The sequence below is a fragment of the Cupressus sempervirens genome, chromosome 10, assembly GCF_028749045.1.
Source record: "Cupressus sempervirens isolate cs-2001-9-10 chromosome 10, ASM2874904v1, whole genome shotgun sequence".
NCBI classification, from domain to species: domain Eukaryota; kingdom Viridiplantae; phylum Streptophyta; class Pinopsida; order Cupressales; family Cupressaceae; genus Cupressus; species Cupressus sempervirens.
The window spans coordinates 377,083,203-377,107,056 of NC_143127.1; the positions used below are offsets into that span (position 1 = coordinate 377,083,203).

At 35.8% G+C, this 23,854-nt stretch overlaps 1 protein-coding gene across 1 annotated transcript in view; it reads left to right on the forward strand.

Annotated features, from left to right (window-relative positions):
- The window catches only part of LOC149534248 (putative methyltransferase TCM_000168), a 51,790-nt gene that overhangs the window by 22,640 nt on the left and 5,296 nt on the right, over positions 1–23,854 (forward strand). The window contains exon 3 of the mRNA XM_089806582.1: positions 21,337–21,426. Coding sequence (XP_089662708.1) covers positions 21,337–21,426 — 90 coding nt within the window. The remainder of the gene's footprint in view (positions 1–21,336; positions 21,427–23,854) is intronic.

Here is a 23,854-nt window from a genome sequence, read left to right on the forward strand (position 1 = left end):
ACTGGCCCCAAGTCTAGTTTTGAAATGGTGGATTTCTTTAAGTCCTCTCAAATTAAAGCTTCCCATTTTGATTACTTGAGATCCAACCCTAATGAACTAAACAATTAGTTGAATGTGTTAAAATTCTAGTTCAATCAGACAAATTAGGTAATAATTCTAAGGCCCATGTTAATGCTATTATTGAACTTAATAATGGTGAAACATTTGATCATGCCAAAACATCTCAAATGTATGTTGATGTTGAGAAACCCAAGTCATTTTATGTATCTTTATTTTTTCATGGACATAAACTTAGTAATTGCATCATTGATTCAGGAGCTTCTGACAATATTATGCCTACTATAGTAGATAAAGCACTAGACCTACCCTTGACTAAAAGGTTTGGTAAATACTATGCCATGGACTCTAAATAGGTTCCCCTCATAGGATAGATAAAATATTCCCAAGTATCTTTAGTCGAGTTTCCTGACAAAAAGCTTAAGTTGACCATACTAGTTGTAGATATCTCTACTAGCTATGGAATGCTCCTAAGAAGAACATTTTATAAAGATTTGGGTGGACAAGAAAAATTAGATTGGTCTTGGGATACTATCCTGATTGGAAATAAGAAAGTGGTACTCAAGCCTGAATGTAAAGCTAAATACACAGTCTTAACTTCTAAGGACTCTGGATCTCATATCTTATACACAAAAATTGATTTTCCTAACTATTTTATTTCATCTAAAGAATTAGTGAAATGTCCCTTTTCTGATTTTTCATGATATTTCCAACCTCTAATCAGATCTTTAAAATCAAACAACTACTATCACAAAGATCCACCAAATTCCTTAAGAAACCCCAAATCGGGTATGTTGAAAATAGTGCTAAAAGCTTCACAACTTCACAAATTATTAATGAATCTGAAAATGGAAATTTTTACAGAACTTTCAGCAGCATAACAGCCTACAAATTGATATTTCCAGATCCGTATAGCCTTTACACAACAGCTCGAAAATGTAGGACCAAAACTATGCTCATCGGGCTCAAATCTGCACTGTTCAGCACAAAGGCAAACTCTGTATGAGCATGCCCATGGAATGGCTTCAAACTCCCGTCCTTAGCCTTCCTGGAAACCTACAAACTCCCGTTCTTGGGTCTCCCTGGAAACCTGCAAACTCCCGTTCTTGGGTCTCCTTCTCCACAGGTTTGGCAGCCTCTGAAGAATAACAAAGAATGAGTGAAAATCAAGTCTGGAATCCCCCCAAAATGCCTCCAAACCTCTTTAAAAAGGGCATAACTGTAACTCACGTCCAAGAGAGGTTAATGAAACATATTTTAATAATAATTATCATTTATTAGTCCAACGGTTTCCAAAGATTAACTCCCTTTTTCCGAAACTTCACTTTCTTGGGCCTGCCTGTCTTAGCAAAGATTATTATTTTTTAATTATTTGAAAAGGGGACATGACAAGTCCTCCCCTCCCAAACATTTCTTGTCCTCAAGCAATGGCTGAACAATAAACCAATCAATCCTCCTGGATCCCAAATGTAGTCATGAACTATACTACTACCAATTAACACAGACTCCTGCAAGATCCTCTGCAATATGACCAAGAGGAATCCATAATCAAACTGGCAATTATAGCTCAACCAAACTCCAAAATCACCATTACCACAGTCAAAAACCCATGAGACACAAACTCTTAGAATATCAAAACCCAAGTAAAGTGGACTACCAACATAGTAAATACCATCAATGCATTCCACTGGCCTATATGGAATGTACAATCCAACTCTGCAACAATGGTGAATGCTCTCAAATGAAACTATACCAAGTATGGAGAATCCACACACTATACAACTCCTGCAGTCAACACAACTCTGTAGATCATTGGCCACTGTCTCATAACCATAACTCCCATGCACCCCTGATGGTGAAAAGCCATCACAAGATAAACAACAAGAAATGGAACCCAAACCAAATTTTCCTGCCATCAACTCCTCAGCATAAGGATCAATTGTTAACTAATGTACATACCTTGCAATATAATGTTGATTAAAAAAACCAACCTCAGTCAACAACTCACCATGAACAAGTGATACAACCCACTGTGACTGATCACTAGCTAAGTCAGGAGATGTCATAGCCAAAGGAGTAGAATCAATAACAACACTTGCTGAAGCATCACTCCAAAACTCCTGCTCTAAGTCATGTATTATCAAGCTATCAACTACAAAACCTGTCGCCATGTCGTGCCCATCACAACTCTCATCTCGAGGCATCAAACTATTCCATAATTGATGATAAGCACTAGGAACCAAAGTACATCTCTGTATCATAATCTCATCAACATGGTCATCAAAGGTAAATTGATGAGCGTACCTCACAGTGTAATGCCGATAGAATGTGCCAATCTCAGTCAGTGGCTCAGACTGTAATCCAGATGAAACTAACTGCAATTGATCATCAACCATGTTGGAACTGACTACTACCTCCAAAGATATCACCAAGGGAGTAGTATTACTATCAGGAACCATGCCAACTGTCGACTCACCAACATCACACATGACCTTTGATACATCTCTAGTCTCTGTGCCTTCAGTACTAGAGGCCACCACCCTGTCAGGCATACAATAATCTGCTACAATACCCAACTCAACTAAACCTGACTCTAGTGGGAATGAACCTGATATGCCAATGTTAGTATCAAGGATGGATGCATCCCCATCTCCATTGTCTCTGACAATCTCAGTCATGGACATCCTCGAATCACCAAACACCATAGCTTGTGACTGTATAGAATCAGATAAAGACTGTAGTCGCTCTAACTCCATGGTCACCTTAGCCAAATGAAACTGTGACTCCTTGAAAGCCAACTGTGTACTCTCAAGAATCTCAAAAGTCACCTCAAGCTGCTCAGTAAGCTCACTCACCTCATCTTCCTTGGCCAACAATGCATCATATGTTGTACTACCCCACTCCATAAGATAATCTCTATCAGCTACCAACTGCATATAATTCTGTCTCAAAATCTGAATAGCCTCCCATAAAGAGTGGATCTCTGTCAAGGAAAGATAACTTCCTTCCTGCTCATCACTAGTAGGAGAACCCCATCCATAAACTGCTAATAATTGACGAGCAGCATCAAAATGTTGGCAAGTGATAGCAATGTCTCGGTCACTAACTCTCAACTGATTAGACACATGATGGCATTGGCTTGACTGTCTCCTACAAACCTCCTTTGATGCACTGTCTAAAGGAGTATCCTCAAAGTTACTAGTCTCTAGAGTATTACCATCCATGTCCTGTGAATCAACTCTAAAGCTCATATCAACATACAGAGTATCAAAATTTGTAGCACTGCTGTCCAACTCCTCTGTACCCAAAGAAACTAAGTCTTCAAAATTGCCCACTACATCCTCCTGGATGTCATCGATGCCAATATGATCCTGGGACTCATCTGTACACACTGCCAAATATGAAAGATCATCAACACATTCCAGCAAGTATGGTCGACTGGATATATGAACAAAGCCCAACACCGGCGTATAAAAACTAATACCAACATCAGACAAGATACTGGCACAAGAAAAGACAACACCGTGTAATCTGCTAATCAAATCCATGATAGCACCCAAACAAACACTGCGACCAAAAAGTGTTAAAGATCTCCAGTCAACTGAATCCCAAACACCAATATAACAATCTCGTGTCCATATCCGTAAACTAGAATCAATTGGTAACTCAAGCAAACTCCTCACCTGAGTAATATGACCAATACCAACTAACTCCACATACCTGTCATGATAAGGTAATGAAGTCACAATACTATCTTCACTCACCTTCAGCTGGCGGGATAAATCATGTGAAGTACTACCTGCCTCAACCTCATGTGATGAAGCATCTAACTGCGCCTGGTACTCTTTCTCAGCAAATTCATGAATTCTCAATGTCTGCTCATCTCTACTAGGTATCTCACCATCCTGCACAACAACATCCTCATAATCATCATCTGAACCCACTACACTGTAGTCACTGCCTGTTGTAACTATACCATCCTGAATACCTGTGGCATCAACCTTTGACAACCTGTAAACAATTGTCTCAATTTGAGTATCAAGTTGACCGTTACTATCAATCTGTGTAATATCCTTTCCCACCACCTCCTGTGGCAAAGTAGAATCTGAGACCACTACCTGGCTATCAGCTAGTTTCTCAAACTCCTCATGCAAGTTCTTGGGAATTGTGTCATCTGTCCTGTGAGAAAATCTGCCAAATAGAAATCCAGTCAACTTATCCACCTTAGCTGGGTCAGATAACATGTCATTTATACGGTGGTGCTCAACCAACTGTTTAGACATGTCATGGCTTATTTTCATAAGTTTATCTCGAATGTCTAAATAACCATCCTTTCTACTATTTTGACTCTGGCTATCAATTGTCCAAGATCGTTCCCTCTGAGACTCTGTACTATACCTGTCCATTCTGGATAAAGTAGAGTGTAACCCCAATAGGATATAACTTCTTCAAGCACCAAGAACTAACATGCAAATGATTAGAAGTAGCATGCAACCATAGATTTTGACATGCAACTGATTAGAAGCAACATGCAACCACCAAATTATGACATGCAAGATCTGGGTAGTTGTCAAAACTGACATGCAAACTTCTACAACCGCCAAATTCACCAAGAACTAATAGGAAAATGATTAGAAGTAGCATGAAACCATAGATTTGGACATGCAACTGATTAGAAGCAACATGCAACCACCAAATTATGACATGCAAGATCTGGGTAGTTGTCAAAACTGACATGGAAGATCTGGGTACTTGTCAAAACTGAAATGCAAACTTCTACAACCACCAAATTCACCAAGAACTAACATGAAAATGATTAGAAGTAGCATGCAACCATAAATTTTTACATGCAGCTGATTAGAAGCAACATGCAATCATAAATTATGACATGCAAGATTTGGGTAGTTCTCAAAACTGAAATGCAATATCTGGGTAGTTGTCAAAACTGACCTGCAACTTCTACAAACCCTCGGGCTGGAAAGATCATGGCTCTGATACCACTGAAATGTCCCTTTTCTGATTTTTCATGATATTTCCAACCTCTAATCAGATCTTTAAAATCAAACAACTACTATCACAAAGATCCACCAAATTCCTTAAGAAACCCCAAATCGGGTATGTTGAAAATAGTGCTAAAAGCTTCACAACTTCACAAATTATTAATGAATCTGAAAATGGAAATTTTTACAGAACTTTCAGCAGCATAACAGCCTACAAATTGATATTTCCAGATCCGTATAGCCTTTACACAACAGCTCGAAAATGTAGGACCAAAACTATGCTCATCGGGCTCAAATCTGCACTGTTCAGCACAAAGGCAAACTCTGTATGAGCATGCCCATGGAATGGCTTCAAACTCCCGTCCTTAGCCTTCCTGGAAACCTGCAAACTCCCGTTCTTGGGTCTCCCTGGAAACCTGCAAACTCCCGTTCTTGGGTCTCCTTCTCCACAGGTTTGGCAGCCTCTGAAGAATAACAAAGAATGAGTGAAAATCAAGTCTGGAATCCCCCCAAAATGCCTCCAAACCTCTTTAAAAAGGGCATAACTGTAACTCACGTCCAAGAGAGGTTAATGAAACATATTTTAATAATAATTATCATTTATTAGTCCAACGGTTTCCAAAGATTAACTCCCTTTTTCCGAAACTTCACTTTCTTGGGCCTGCCTGTCTTAGCAAAGATTATTATTTTTTAATTATTTGAAAAGGGGACATGACAATTAGTAGCTTCTAGAGAGATATCTAAAGATGGTCTATGGACTTTAGAGTTCAATGGAAGTTGTGCTTCTATTGGATAGGTGTAGGGGTAGTTCTAGTTTCACTCTCAGGCGAGATTATTCCTAAAGCATTTAAAATGGAGTTTGAGAATACCAAAAATACATCAACATATGAAGCTCTACTCCTAAGTTTGGAGGAAGCTAAAAGGAAAGGGATTAAGTTTTGAAGGTCCAAGGATGATGCTAAACTTGTGGTTAAACAAGTACAAAATATCTTTGTTGTGAAGAACCCCAGATTGAAGCATTGTAGAAATAGAGTATGGGATAAGATCAAAGGTTTTAAGCCATTCTCCATAGAGATCATGGCTAGATATTTTAATAGCAGAGCCAATTCATTAGTTGGGTCCACATCTTTAATGATTCCCCATCTAGATTTCATAAATGATAGGTATACAATCAAATTGGTTCATTAACCGAGTGTGCCTAATAATGTAAACTCTTGGCAGATTTTTGATAACAATGCTCACATCAACACTTTTCTCCAAGGATCTACACCATTTCAATTTTAACAGTCCAAAGGATCTAACTCTAAAGATCCCAAACTCCACATGAAGCTTGAAGTTGAATATGAAGAAGGTATCATTTAGTTGAAAGATAATCACATCCCTAAAAGGCCTGGTTGTACTGGAGTCACTTTTCAATTGAAAATATTTTTGTTTTAGTAAAAATATGGGCAAAACATAAGAGGTTTTAGGGGAATATGAGAAAGTGAACATTGGCTCAAAGGATAATCCTAAGTGGGTCAATTTAGAAAAATATTGGGAAGAATCAAAGATGTATTCACATGGTCCTATGAAGATTTGAAAGACTTTTGCGAAGGAAAATTTAAACATGAGATCCTGTTAAAACCAAACGATGTGCCTTTTTGGCAAAAGCTTAGAACTTATAATCTAAGGGTAGCTGACACAGTCTTTAGAGAAGTGGATAAGATGCTAAAGGTGCACATAATTTTCCCTATTCATTATTCAACATGGGTGGAAAATATAGTTCTGGTCAAAAAGAAAAGTGGCGAGATTAGAATTTTCATCAACTTTAGGAATTTGAATCAAGTGAGCCTAAGGATAATTTTGCACTCCCTCATATAGACCATATCCTATAGATGGTAGTAGGCTCATAAATGATGTCTATGCTCAACATTTTTTTTGGATATAACCAGATTACTCTAGCTCCTGAAGACCAACACAAAACCTCTTTTACCATGCCAGAGGGAACCTTTGCCTTTCAGTCTCATCAATGTAGGAGCTACCTTTCAAAGGGTGATGAGTTCATCATTTAGGCACCTGCTGAACAAGAGAATTATCATCTACCTAGATGACATTATAGTTTTCTCCAAGAGAAAGAAGAAGCACCTGCATGATCTATAGTTGGCTCTCCAAAGGTGTAGAGAACACAGTAGCTCCTTGAACCCCAAAAAGTTTTTATTTTGCATTACTGAAGGGAAACTCATGGGCCACTTAGTGTCAAGAGATGGGATTTGGATAGACCTATAGTGAGTCAAAGCTATTCAATAGTTGTCCCTCCCTTCTAATAGAAATGAAATTCACTATTTTTTGGCTAGATTAACCTCTTGAGGAGATTCAACCCAGATTTTTCTAAAACAACATAGCCCATCACTAATCTACTTAGTGAGAAATTGGTTTTCAAATGGAGTGAACTAGCTATGAAAGCATTTTATGAGGTCAAGATTTCCATAGCTAAAGTGTCCATCCTTGCTCACCTAGATTATAAGAAAGATTTTGTCATCCATTGTTATGCTAGTGAACACACCATGTCCGCAGTCTTGCTACAAGAATACACAATAGGCTCTGAAGTGCCCATATCCTTTATGAGTGTGCCCTTAAAGAACCATGAACTAAGGTATTCCCTGGTAGAAAAGAAAGTCTTCTTATTCATAAAAGTGATAAAGTATTTTAGGTATTATATCTTACATTCACATTCAACTGTGTTTGTTCCAAGTTCAACTATAAAGAGTATCCTTACCCAACAAGAGGTGTTAGTTAGTAATAGAGCTTCCTAGGTATATAAAGTACAAGAATTTGATCTTGAAATTAAACCTACAAAACTAGTAAGGGGCCAAGGCCTATGTAAATTGATGGTAGATGGAAAAGGAGACATCACAGAGGACAACTCATGTGCATTACTGGTAGGTATTAAGGATGATTGGTTTTTGAACATTTCATATTTTCTCACTTATGGAAAATTCCCTAAACACCTTACTAGTAAGGTAAAGAGAAACTTGAGATTGAAGCCTACTAAATATACCATCATTGATGATATACTATATAAGGAGGGTCTCAATGGTGCATTCTTGTGATGTGTAGATAATGATCAATAGGAGAAATTACTCAACTCTCTCCATAATGAAGCTTGTGGAGGACACGTATCATCCACTGTAACTACTTTTAAGATTCTAATAAATGGATTCTATTGGCCTAGAATATTTGTGTATGTGTACAAGTGGGTCAAAAAATGTGAGAAATGTAAACTATTTTCTAGAAAACCCAAACTAGCAGCACTCCCCTTAAGGCATGTAGTCATTGAGGAACCCTTCAAGAAATGGGGTCCAAATTTTATGGGACCTCTTAATATAGTCTCAAGTGTAGAACACACTCATATCTTAACCACCACAAATTATTTCACCAAGTGGGCTGAAGCAACACCCATTAAGAAGACTACCTCTGAAGTGTTGTGTAAATTCTTAATGGAGAATATCCTAGTCAGATTTGGCATCCCTGAGAAATTAGTGACTAATAATGCCCAAAATTTCTCCTCAAAGGAAATAAAATTGTTCTACTATGACAATGGAATCCACCTATCCCATTCCTCTAACTATTTTCCTTAAAGAAATGGTTAGGCATAATCTTCCAGTAAGAATCTGATTTCAATCATGAGAAAATTAATGAGAGACAATGCTAAAGATTTGTACAAAAGGTCATATAAACCATTATGGGCTAATTGAACTGCTCCTAAAAGATAAATTTGGATGAAGCCTTTTGAATTGGTGTATGGAGTCAAAGCACAACTATCATTGCCACTGGAACTAGCCACAGTCAAACCACAGAATGTAATTGAAGATGAAGTGTTTTTTTTAAATTTAGTAGAGAAGAGAATATGCTACCTCACAAAGATTGAAGGAGAGAGAGAGAGAGAGAGAGAGAGAGAGAGAGAGAGAGAGGGCAGTGGACTACATAACTATCCACCAAGCACAAGTTAAGAAATTTTTTGACAAGAAATCAAGGCCAAGGAATTTTATGGAGAATGACAAAGTATTTCTTTGGGACAAAATATGGGAGCCTAGAGGCACACATAGAAAGTTTAAATCACTTTGGAAGGTGCCATTCAAAATCAACAAATTTCCTAGAACAAATTCCTTTAGGCTTAGGTACATGGATTTTATAGATCTAGTCCTATAACACGTAGGATTTAAAAATCTTCTAGCTTTGAGATGGTTCGTCTCTTAGTTTTTTTGTGTTTCTTAGCATATTTTCTTTTTGTTTTTTAATGTGTCTTAGTGTACTTTTTTTTTTTTTTTTTTGTGTGTCTAAGCTTAGTTTGTTCTTTCTTGTTGATCTTTTGCAAAACCAAAGATAGTTGTATTCCTTTCTAATCCTTAGTTCATAGTTTGAATCCCTAGTCAGAGCGATCTCATACCCATGAATGGTCCACAATTATTTTTGGTACATGATCATGTAATAATATAGAAGTGTTAAAAAAAATCGAGCTTTATGGATATTTTGTTGTCAATACTAACCCTCTCAATTTTCTTGTCTCAAAAGTCCTTCAGTGGAACAGACCTGTGAACTTGAACATTGAACACTTTTTTTGGTGTTCAAGGTTCAAGGTTCACTATGTACCTTAGTCATTTTAAGGAAGTCAGTCATGTTCGAACACTAATGTTCATCACCAGAATGAAAGTGAACATTGAACACTTCTTTTACTTACTCAAGGTTCAAAGTTCACAAGTGTGTTTTCATTACAGATCAACTCATGAGAATGGTTTCCAATATTTTGCAACCTTTGAACTTGAACATTGAATTTCCTCATAGTTCAATCATTCATAATCACCCAGTCATAAAGATGCATGGTTCTAGTGCCACATGTCTTTTAGACAACTCAATAGTGGCACAAGTTGATAAATCTATGAAAAAGATTTGCATTAATCACTACTACATTTAACATCATTTTTCGACCAAAAATTTTGACCATCAACTAAATAAATTTAGGGTGGTCAAAATATAAAGGAAAAAGTTTTTTTTTTTTACATATAAGACCTGTGTTGGTCAAAATTTTGACCAACACAGGTCTTATACATCCGCAAAGTTCAAAAAAAAATTTCCCAATTACGTTTTTCATGCCCGGTTTCATTTGACATTTTTGGAGCATTTTCGCATGGTTTTCTCTGAGCCCAATTTCATTTCAAGTTTTCTCCACCCACTTGATTAATGACACCTGCTAGCCCTGGGAATAATATGAAAGGGGGGCCTACATTTACATCAATATAGGGGGGTGGAATAGTAGTTCAGAACTCTCGATATTGTATTTCTTTCATTCTTCCTGATGTGCTCGACTTCAAAAGTTGTTCCATTCATGACCTCTAATCACACATGCATCTCCGGTGGTCGAGGAGAGGGATTTCTCTTTCAGCATACTTCCATAGGTACATGTGTATTTTTGTTGTAGGTTTTTATGATAATATTGAAGATGGAAGTGAATACTATTACTATCATTATTATTTTTTATGCCAAAGTTCAGCCATTTTTGTGTAATATAAATGGGAGAGTCTTCGCTCAAGTGTTTTTTCTCAGTGATGTTTTGATGATAAGTGTTAAAAAGAGTCTAGTTGTAAAAAGAATGTAATGTACTTGTTGTTTCATTTTATTGAAAGTGTGTACATGCAAATTTATCATTTGGAATGTTGGTCTATTGTAACAACTATTATACTTTTTGTTATAGTAATGAAAGAAAAAAAAAGGAAATGTATATGCAGAAGGTATAGTTGTAAAAGCTTAGAAGAAATAATAATGAAAATTTTTTTGTTTTATAAATATAGTTGTGTTGGTATCATATTTTTCTTGTATTTTTGTTTTAATAATACATAATTATATTGTATCATTTAGACAATAGTTTCATATTCAAAAAAAGAACAAAAAGAAAAAAAAATTGAGTGTGTTTCTCTCTTCAACTCTAGAACATTCAACTTAAACATCAACACATAAAGATAATAATTTGAAATCTAGTGTGTTTAGTGCTTGGAGTTGTACCCTCAATACCTAGGCCATGTGGGCTATAAAACATGATATTCATGTGATTCTATGTTAGATGATGATGATAATGAATAATCACCATCTACTACTAGCTCATGTAGTGATAAAAGGTCTTCAATGCACCTCTAACTACAAGTATGCCATGGAAAACTTGTGATGGAGATGACTCCTCAAACTAATAGACTATCATGGAAATTATTTGATGAAGATGACACCTACAAATATTGGACTATCTTCAAAAACTTATGATGAAGATGGCACCTAAATTTACTAGACTATAATTGAATTGATGTAATTTGGATCCTTCACCAAAAGTCTCTATCATTTTGTTAGAAGATGGTTTATCTTCTAGTTAAACCAAAAGAATCTCTCTCCTATATTTCAACATTACATTTAATTGTTGCATTGTAATTAGGTCTTCCTACAAGGGTTTCCATTTGGATGAATAACAAACTTGTTGGTGTGTTAAAACTACTAAGCAACAAAATGCTTAATACCAAGATGACAATACTCACACTATCTAAAGACTAGCCAATTCTTATTATCAATTGTATGTGCACACCATTTGGGCCAAACTTCTACAAAACCAAGGGTGGTTTTCTACTCTTTTGGCTCTGTAAAACCAGGGTGGGTATACCCAGGGATGATACAAGACTAGGAAAACTGTATGAGAATTATCTTAGTTTCATTTTGATTCTCATCTTAAATTCTCCAATACATGCACAATTCTTGATACTTTAATAAACACATCCCATATAATAGATATGTCCAAAAATCTTCTATAGGTCTGCAGATGTTCTCAGCAATAATGGCTAACTAAAGCTAAAACATTCCATGCAAACAAGTAGAGGCCAACTTTGAAGATCTATAGGAAATAAAAGTAAAGTTGATTATAATTCTACATTTTGACAATCATGTGTGACATATTTCTCTTTTAGCTAGATTAAATTTGATCAGTGCCTAATCCAATGGAGTTCAGAGTCTACTACAAATCTCTAGATCTAATTTGTTGCCTTACAACAAATTTTATCAGCAATTCTTATCATAAATCATCATTCAAAATCCTTTCCACTACTACAGCAACCTTATCAAATTCATCAAAGCTTTTACTTAATCCATTGAATTAACAGCCATGATAAACAAATATACAACCTAATTGAACTGCATCCAATTGCATGAGCCTTTACTTATACAACATCAAGATAACCAAGTAATCAAAAGGAGACAAAGTTTAGAAAGAACTGATATGGGGATAGTTCATAATTTGTATTCATTTTCCTTGAAAATTGTATGCAATTTACAATAGACTTAGAATGACCTTTAGAAAGAAACACAGATCATTCTATATTCATGTATTCTCAAGATCTAACAGAGAAAATACATTACAAATTTTTTCTCAAAAATGGTGGACTGAAAACAGACTAAGTGTATCACTTAGCAAATAGAATTTAGACCTTTTCTCTTGCGTTGGAATTTCACTTATATAGTGTGAAATGCAACACGCGTCAGGCTAAGAGAAACTAACAGGTGTCTTTTACAAGAAATATCTACATACACCTATCACAAAATGAAAAAACTATGGGTAACAGAAGATATCAAAATCAAATCATTCCTTTCGGTGGGTCAGCTTATGTTACATGTTCTAATGTTACTGAGTTGGCTATTGATCTGATTTATCTTCATATGTAACTACTAAATTAGCCAATGATGAAGCTTGTTCTGACGAGGGAACATTAACCTCCACCTGCAAGCTTCCACCACCTTCACTCTACATGGTAAGGAAAACTTCTACCTTTTCCTTTTCTTTAATTGTATTGGCATCTTGTGGTCCCGGTTTTGCAACTGAAAGTGACAGGTTTTTCTAGTCTTCTTCTTCTAATTCGGTTTGAGTAGTGATGATATCAATGATTTGGACTTCCTCAACTTGCACCTCATCACTGTCAGTTTCATCTACATCAAACTATTCACTAGAAGCCATTTTTGCCATCCACCTATCAAATAATGTGTCATCTAGCCAATTGAATTACAAAATATCCTTATGTTTCTTTATTATATAATCAGCCTCATTATCAATATCAACAAATTCCTATTTTAAAGAATCAAAGAATATTTTGGCTTTCACCATTTCTTCTATTGTGGTGGCCCACCATGCATGCCCTGTTTAATTTTAGACTTGATTCATTCTTAAATAGAATAAATCATCAAGTTCCTTCGCCCATTCCTCTTTGCTTTTCAAACTATTTTTCTTATCTAGTGCATGAGGAAATAAATTGAATTTTTGGCTCTTATATTTGTCTAAGTAGCCTATTATTATCTTCTATCAATGTATCTTTTTGCTATCAAAATCAGCAAGATCAAAAACAATGTCAAAGGTTTTATCAATCTGATCACGAGAATTATTTATAACAGATAGACACAATAAGGTTAATGCTTTCTCCCTTCTCACCCATTTGTTCACAATAGGCTTTAGAGCCTCATCATCTGCTTTTAACTCCTCCCAGATGTTAATCACCCTAGCCAATTGATCATGGATTAGTGGCCATTCAACCTTGTCTCCTAGATATGTAAGAGTTTTTCTTAGTTTATCTTCATATTAAATTCCAGCTCTACATGTAAGGCCCATAGTTTACTCTTTTCTTCTTCAAAATCCTCAGCAGTGTAATACTGTGGCCCTTGGGGTGTGTCTGGTATTTCAATGAGGGGGGTAGATTTGAAAGGTTCAATAGGGGGCGAGGGTATGTTATTTTAGGCCTGGTGGATTTTCCCAATAGCTTGTTCTCAAGCTCAACTCTCCTTTTTACCTCTTTATTGTAGGCATCCACAACTGCCTCATATTTATTTTGTAATTCAAACATTTTCTTTTCCTCCCTTTTAGCAGTAGCCAAGGCAAACTAAGAATAATCCACATTCATGTGGGCTGCCTGTACATGTGAGGTATCCGCAACTCTCCTCACAATAATATTCCCTATCAGTCTTGAACCATTAGGCTATGCTGATACAATGTTGGATCCTCTTCTTAATGACCACATAACAAGAGAAACTTGATCATCACTAAAAGTAGTCCCTACAAATTCCTTTTCATTTGGTTCTTGTAACTCCAGTCTATTAGAAATAGAGTTGAAAATTAATGCATCTACAATATCCCAATTAGGCAACAATAGTATGTTAGAAGTTTTTACCATTTTCCTTCCCTCCTCAGGGGTAATGTTCTGGAATTCTTGCATCATTTGCTCCTTTATTTGGTTTTGCATGGAGGCTTCATCCATTTTTGGATGCTTTGTTTTCATGTTCTTACATCTTTCCTCAAAATTGTGGATGTTTGCCCTCCAATAAAATTGATGGAAAGCCCTAGACCTTACAAAATTGTCATCTGACAAAAATTGTTGGCTAGCTTGTTCCAAAATAGGGTCCAATTCCCTTCCCTTAAAATCAGCTACAGTCAGCTTGAGGCTCAACATAGGAGGTTCCTGGGGGTTCCCTTCATCGATCTCTGCTTGAGTGACAAAAAATCCCCCTTGTGATCCAATTTGTTCAATTTGCTCAATAGTGAACTGCTCCTCCCCAATTCTTAAAGGGGTCTGTGAAGGTGAATACTCCTCAACATGAGAATCCTCCTCTCTTATTATTTTCCTCCTCTTAGGGGAGGGCTCAGTAGGCCTCTCTTCCAAAACCCTACTAGTGGACTCAATTATTTGTTTGCCTTTGTCCACTGTATTTTTTTTATTTTGAACAATAGTATATCCCAGCCTTTTTTAGACAGTTAATAGACCTGCCCTTATATTGGGAGTAAAAACCAATCTTCCCATTACTTCCCTGGCCTTATCTAGGTAGAACCTAATAAATAATTTCTTCTTTTCATTCATTACCTCTATTATTTCAGGAAAATTATTCATAAGTTTTCTCATCTTATCTACATTTGTAACTGCATTGTCCAAAGGACTATAATCTGGATCAAAACAATGAATGACATCCAAAATTTTAGAAAAGACTTTCCACTTTTCTTTCCTAGTCTCTTGCTCCTGCAAGGAGTACTCATTCCTTATTAAGTCTTCAGGAAAATAAAATTCATGCTCAATTTTACCAAGCTTAATTCTTTGCCTCAGAGCCAAATGATAAAATCCTTCAGAATCACAAAAATGAGGATGGGAAGTGGCCATCTTATAAGGATTAAAAATCTTGTGTAGAGAAAGCCAACCTCCTTTTGTGATTACAAAATGATGAGCCACTGTGCAAGTAGGAAAAATTGACCCCTTTTGTCTTTTCAATAGAAGGGCTTCCTCCACTCCTCCCAGCTGCCACAATATCTCAGCAACTCCTACCTTCAAAGGCACTTGGTAGGGTAGTACCTGAGGGCTTCCTTTAAAACCATATATTCTAAATATAGTAGAAATAGAATATGGAATGACATCTCCCCAATTATGTGAAACTTTCAAACCACTTCGGTTGTCCATAGGCCTAATGAGATTCATTAATGCTTTGGGGATTCTAGGATTGTCCCTTAATAGGAGGCATCTCAGCTTTGAAGCGAAATACCTATCAAACCTAACAAAACTGGCATTCTCTGCATCCCAAGTCATATCTGCACTCCACAATTGAATTGGTAATGCTTCCCCACTCTCTTCTCTATCTAATTCCATTTCTTTGCTAAAATATGTTACTCCCTTGAATAAGAACATGTGAAGAACATGTGCATTAACAGAGAATAATGGCCAAAAGTTTTTTCCACCTTACCCTTAGCAATTCCAATCAGTCCAATGTGAATCTCCTTAGCTAAGTAAGAAGCAAAATCAACAATTATATCCACACCAAAAGAGGAAATCTGAGTAATCATATACATAAAATCCATAGGCATGAAATCTTCTTCATCTCTCCCAAAAAATTTACACAAGGACCTATATATTTTGATAGCCCTAGAATTGAAGTATGCCCTTTTGAAAGGCTCCCTAGAGGATGCTGTTATTGTTGGTAGTGTTCTAATTCTACCTAAGTGTGTGCTTAGTGCTCCTTGCCTAATTGCCTCTCTCTTAGACATATACTCATTTTCTAACCCTTTCAAATCAATGGGCACATGATAATCAGTGACAGGCCCTAAACTGAAAACTTCCCTAATCTCCTTTGCGCTGATTGTAATCAAGATTTCACCATCAGTTCTCCTCACTACCCTAAGGGCTTGGTTGTAATTCTTAGCTACAGCTTCCAAAAGATCATAATCCATGAAAACACTAGGAACCACCAATTCCCTAGACCAAAATTCTAGATGTTGGCATGTGGGGCAAAAAGGTTCCTCTCTAAAAACCATTTTTTGAATAAAACAAGACCAGTCTATGAAGTTGTTGCATCCCTAACCCAGTTTTCTTTGTCATACAGTCCATCTGTTATTTTTAGCCTAGGGTTTAATGAAGTTAGCCTCTTAACTTCTATAGCTTCAATAGTGGAAGAAGGGAGCAGTTCAAGCAAATCATCGTGGACATTCCTATCCAAATAGTTCTCTTGACTAGAAAATGCTTTCTATTTTGGAGCCATTTTAATTAACTCTCAAAGGAATTGAAACAACAGAAGGATTATAATGCAAGTACTTACTTTGAATTTCGGTCTAGTTCTTCTTAGTGTTATTGCAATCTTTCTGTGAAAAAACTACTTCACAATCTTACCGAATCCAACACGATCTTCTCAACAACTATTTCTTCTTAGAAATGCTCTAAATATTTGTTCCAGTATAGTGGAATTAAGAAAATCTTCTGTGTTATACTCTATTTTTCTTCACACGTGAAGCTTTCATCTCTCATAAATGCACAGGGTGGCATCACCTTCTATATTCAAATTTACACTGTGGATTTACGAAAAATCCTACAATCTATGGACGCAAGCAAAGATGACTCATGTTCCTCTTGACAAGCTGGCAGTCAAGCCAATGAAAATTTTCCATGTGTACCTTTCCTTCTTTTTTGGCACCTCTGAACTAGACCCATAGAACTCTAAGGACACGTGTCACTTAGGCACTATCTTGCTATACATAAAGAGTGAGCACCTTGCCATAGCAGGATAGTGCCCATCATTGATCCTAATTTGATCATGCGGATGACATTTGATGCATTGCTCAAAAGAAATATGGTGGGCCCCTTGTCGTCATGTTGCTATTCGTAACCTTTGTGCAACTCACCATAGCAAGGTAGTGATGATCATGGATCTGAGATAGATCTGACGATTAGAGTCTTTCATATATTTTGTGAATAGGGCATGGGTCCAATCATTGATGACATGATGAAATCCTGGCTATATTACCTGATGCTTGGGCCCATATTTGTTTATTTCTCGACTAGGCACTATGTCACTAACGGCGAGAAGAACAAGTTCCCGATAGCGACATATCGAATCCTAGAGTCTTTGCTTTTCTCGGCATATACGTGTAGCCCATTAGATGCCAACATGTTTCAAAGCTTTATAATTGATATCTGATGGAGTACTTTTTGGGACCCACTTACTCTGAAAAGTTGCCACAGTACTACTTTCTGTCTGGGTGCTATGTCACTAATGACAAGAGACACCAATTCTTTGATAGCAACATAGTGATTTCTGGTGACTCATCAAAATTCAGGGTCAGAAAGATAAAGGCGAGTGAAGTCGTAACTACCCTCATTAATGCATCTGACACATAATAAAATAGCACGTGCGCCACGCAGCTTGAAAAAACTTACGATCATCAAAAAATTTAAAAGTGACTGCGAGCCATTATTTTTGGTGAAGGTGTCATGTCGCTAACGGCAAAGTGCCCAATTTCTCTGATAGCGACAAAGCGACTAATCGAAAAAGCTAAGATTTTTGTTGATGCCTTTTGTACCTCAATGTTGTAATTCCTTTTCAAGTTCTGATATGTCTATTATAAACATGATGAAATATCTCTGAAACAATACAATCTCTGATCATCGTATTTCCACTTGATGGTACCGCTTTTCAACTTAGCAGTGGTTGCTATGTTGCTAAGGGTAAAATACTTGTATCTTTTCATAGAGAGATAGTGAGTGCCATAGATCTTTTAGGGATTGAGCAGTCAGAAACACAAAAGAAAATATGTGACTCAAGGTGCGAAAAGTTTGAAAAGGATGGGAATCTTTGCATATTTTTAGTTTTGCGCCCGAAAAATTTAAAAGAAAACAAGACCTAGGGTTTCGACAAAAATTTTCTTCAAAGACCTACAAAATATGACTTGGCTAGAAACCCTATTCACCATAGGTGTATCCCAATCTAAATTCTTCTATACCTTGGACAAAGGAATTTGATTATGTAAAAATTTAGACCAACAAAATGATCATGGAAAAATTGTGATGAAGATGCCACCTGCAACTATTAGACTATCATAGAAAAATTGTGATGAAGATGACATTAAAAACTATTGGACTATCATGTGTACAAGTCACAAAATGATTCCAACATATGAAATTAAGTGTACTACATAGGATAGTGATGAACTAAATTTCCATGCCCTCCAAATTTGGTGGTTGTAACATTTATACCAATTGCATTTGTGGGATACACACTCTTGATAAGTTAGTTAGCCTTGCGACTAAGGTCGATGGGGAATGTTGACACATGCAACGTGAGCATGAGTTTGAATTTGGTATTTCCTTGGAGATATTTACTTATTTTCCAAATAGAAGGTATCATCTCCATTTTGTCTTCTCATAGAATGAACAAAACTTATTAATGCTCCACCAAAAGCCTTAGAAGGAACAACAATCTAAAGTTTGGGCTTGTCGCTGCCAGGATCTCCTCCCTTTCCAAAGAACCCCAAATAGCAAAAGAAAACAAACAAATTCAAGACCATTTAAGCTTTACCCAATAATAATATCCTAGGAGTCCAAGAACAAAATTTGACTACAAGGGTGGTGATAAGAAGTGTGGGGCAGCATCCCTTCAGACCATATAAATTCTTCTATAGTTCATGTTTTGAATACCATAAAAACTTAGAATTAACATTAGAATCCATGGTTTGAATAATATAAAGTCTTAGAATCAATCAATACAAAATCCATGGTTTGATTGCTATGAAAACTTAGGACCATTACTAAATTTCATGCTTTGAATGCAATAAAGACTCAGAGTAGTCATATAATGTTTTGTAACTCAACATTACACTCTTCCTTGGAACATCCAATATAAAACCCTAGGTCACATTACACTCTTCCCTGGAACATCCAATATAAAACCCTAGGTCACATTGCACTCTTCCCTGGAACATCCAATATAAAAGTCAAAACTCATAAACAAAAAATCAATCAATTTCATTTCTAGGGCTTTTATAATTCCTCAATAAAGTTTGACCCATGAGGCTTCACCAATATGTCACCTTAATGACTTATATAACTATTTTTTGTGTTTGAATTAAGTTATGTCATTATTAAAGGCATACTTTTCCATTAAATATAATGGCTCCTCAACAATACTTTATGAAGATAAGTAATAAATTTACAATATAACCATTATAAATAGCTTTATTATTATTACTATAATTTTAATATCTCATTGATTACTCATCATCTCTTTTTCTCATCTAAACTAGTTGGTCAACCATTGCTTCCATCGTACAACCAACTACCTTACTAAAAATATTAATGGTTCTCTCTATTAACTCCTAACCTACTATAACTAGTAATTCCTTGAATATTTGATAAAATCAGTAGTGCCAAGGGTCCTCTTTGCATTGAGATCGGTCCAGGTGCCTTGCCAAATGTAGAAATGTTGGATACATAACTTACTATAAATTGTAAGTGTACCTAACTGAAACAAACAAGGAGCAATCATAAACACTTATGTACTATAGAAGGGAAAGATCCTCTTATTTTGCCAGATGGAGCTCTCTAGCCATCAACCTTAACCTACGAGGGCCAATAATAGGTCAATCCAAACATAAACCATGGCTAGCTAAAATGAGGACATTACACTTTATAACCAATCCTACTTGTCAAAAAAACACATAGGACACTTCAACAAACACTTTGACGAGCCCTCTTAACTTCAACGAGCTTTATTCATCTTTAGAGATCCCATTTTTCATCACCAAATCTCCATTAAATGATCTCTAGCTTCTCATGGAGTTCCTATATTAGAAGCTTCATACATAGTATCACTTCCATCATCTGCAATAGCTGGTGATAATCCAGATGTAACCAATGCATGATTGCCAACTAAAGAAATACTAGAGCCAATGTTGAGATCTAACTCCACAATTATAGCTAATGAGTTTCCATGTTTTTTTATCAATGGGTTAATCTATTAAACTATTAGAAAATTTATTTGTCAATAAAAAAACTCATCAAATCAAGCTCAGTGTTATTCTCAATTATAACAAAAACCATTTAGGCCAACCATTCGTAAACTACATATTGATATTTGGTTGAAACTCAATAGCTTGGATGGTGAATCTGATAATGTTTTTATGGTTGTAGAAGAACTCATTTTTAGCATATCCTTGCTCAAAATAGTTTCCACAAAAATTAAGATCCACCAAATATTCTACACCTCAAAATAGTAAACAATCAAATGATGCTAGTTGTGCACACCATGTTTACTTTGGTTCTAATTATCTTCCTACCAAATAATAGTATAGGGCTTTTCTATAAAACAATGCTACTAGCTGCCACATTTCTAAAATGATCAACTGCATGCCACTATTGACTATACTCTTGCACCTATGCTTGGTGCAAGTACTAGTATACAGTACTTAAGATACCACTGAATATCTAAATCATTGTTTTTCAAAGAAGTTGTAAGGCATAATTCGAGTGAATTTAAATACTCCAAGCAATTCCTAAGTGTGGATGTTTCAATTCCTTAGTGTCAAAACTTGAATATATTTCATGCTTATCATTTTCTCTACCAATTCTTATGTAAAACATCATAAAAATAATTGTTCCCTTTGACAGCGTCAAAGAGTGTATATATATACAATATTTTTGAAGTTGTTTTGTGCTAAATGAACCTTTTGTGATCAAGTCTTGTAAATATCTTGGTTGGTACAACTGCAAATTTCTCACTGGCTTTGTACTAGTACCCAAGATTAACATTGATGACATTAGTAGAATTCCAAGTTTTGCTCTTGTATTCCTATTAATTGTACTTGATTGTCGAATATGTTAAAAAAGAAACAAATGCCAGTTAATTTATAGACTATAACTGACCTGAATTGATTGATGTATTTTTTAAATGTTGAGATGCATATACTAAGAATTTTTTGTTGCTACAGGCCAAGCCACAGCTGACAGACAGGTCAAAGCTTCCAACTAGTGTGGATCCTATGATTAAAGAGTTGCTAAACTTGAAATATCTTCAGCAAGTAAGTTGCATACAAAATATTTCTTTTGAAGGGAAATGACATTATTTTTAAAAATACATTCAATTTATACAATTTTACTTATGTTTTGGTGGATAAAAACTTAACGTTCTTCCACATTTTTTGCCCATTTTATTGCATATTTGAAATAAGACATAATCTTTCCATTTTCCAATAGCTAAATGTCTTTAACTATGATTGGAATTTGGCATAAAATGTATTTTTTAGGTTATATTGTCAGCTAGTTCTAGTTGATCACCATTTGAAAATTAGAGGTGCTAATCCTTTCATTGAAGATAAAATTTATAGTGCACTACATATCATCACACTTACCCAAAAAAGTTGAGCCAAACATTTGATTATCTAGATTGAAAGTCATTGTCCACTTCATAATCTTAGCAAAAAGAACACCATAAGTTCTTGTGAACCAAGTATTTATGATGAAGCAAGAAGGAAAGAAAAATGAAAAAATGTGTTGAGTCGAGAGATAGACATTGGAAAGAAAGCCATTGATTATAAAAAGTATTAAGATCAAGTTTAAAAATAATGTTTTAATTGACAAGCACAAAGCAAGATTAGTAGCTAAAGTGCAACAAATTTTCCTTGTACATCCATGCACTATCTCCATGATTCCATGTTTGGTCCTTAGCCTCTTTGCAATAACCACATAATCGATGATTGCCAAATAGTGCCAACATACTATGTGGAAAGGCCCTTTCTAGATCATATTTCAATGCAACAATTTATCAAATGATGGCGCTTTGAGGGGACAATGATCATCTTCAACCGTATGACTTTTGCTCATTGCTTCAAATTTGTTAGAGGATATAGAAACTTACTGACTGTAAACAACAGGTATGTTCTTAGAAAAAAAACCCATACTCATTGTAAACAACAGGTATGGACTTAATGCATATTTCATGAGTTGTGGTTCATAAAAACCCATACTCATCAGCTTAAATTGTTTGTTTAATACCCAATGCATTGAGGTGACACTTACAATTTGAATTCATAACAACCATTTCTCATCAACTTAAATTGTTTTCTTAGTACCCATTGCATTGACGTGACACTTACAAGGTTGAAGTATTGCAACTTCCTAGAAGGTCTACCTACTCAATTCCATGATGATCCAACTTTCCTTGATCCTTGGGAGAATGATGCAGGAGCATCAAGGTCAAGGTTGAAGGCATGAGAAGACATTAAGGTCTCAAGATAACCAACATGACCATGTTAGAACAGGTGATGTAATAAGACCCTGTGAAGGTCCTTTTTGATATGTTTGTAATCATTTTACTTACATTTGAAAACATTAATTAACAAAAACCATATGTGCAGATATAAACATTAATCACAACATATCCAATTTATTTGTAGGTATATTTTCTTATGAAGAAAGACCATGCCTGACAATATGAATCTAGAAGAAAATAATGAGACAATGGCTGCATTGTGGGCTCAATTCCAAAGAAAATCTGATAAATGTTATTGTCCTTGCAAAAAGTGTAAGGGTTTAAAGAATCAAAGAATTCTAATCACAACAGCCCAGAGTCATTGTAGGCAATATGGTCATGTTGAAGGGGGCCATGATTTTCATCCATTGCTGAATGTGGATTTCCTACTGGAGGAACATGGAGGTGTGAATATCCAAGTTGAGGATAACACTCCCATGGAAGAAGCTGATAATGTGCCAGAGGACATGATTGAAGAAGATGGTATTGGGGCAAGTGATGAAGATGCTCACAATGATGGTATTGGAAAATTTGATAATAATGATGAAGACGGTCTTGATATACCTTTACTTGAGAAGGCACACGAGCCCTTATACCCAAGCTCCCAAACAACTCTACTGTTGACTATAGTGTTGTTGGTGAACTTAAAGGTTATGAATAGCATATCCAATGTAGCAATGTCATGTATGCTAAGGTATGTCATTTTTTTCATCTTCAATGTTAGCATACAATTACTATTCATTATATTAACAATGCATATTTGTTATTGTATGTTGATTAGTGAGTTTTTGTTACCACCATCAAACATTTTGCCTCGTTTGTACCAAGAATTATCTAACATTATGGATCAGATTGGAATGAAGTATTAGACAATACATGCATGTCCCAATGATCATATTCTATATCATAAACAACATGAGTTTGTAATAGAATGTCCTAATTGTCATGTTAGTAGATATCGGTCAGATCAAATAACAAAAAAAGTGCCTCACAAGGTTCTTCGATACACTCCCATTATTTCACGTCTGGAATGGTTATTCAGGTGTGCTAGCTTGGCACAATTTATGGATTACCATGCACACAATAGAAGTTAAGATGACATTATGCGAATGCCTACTAATGGTTTTGCATTTAAAGAGATAGAAGAAACATGGTCACACTTTAAAGAAGAACCTTGTAATCTGAAACTTTCATTGGTG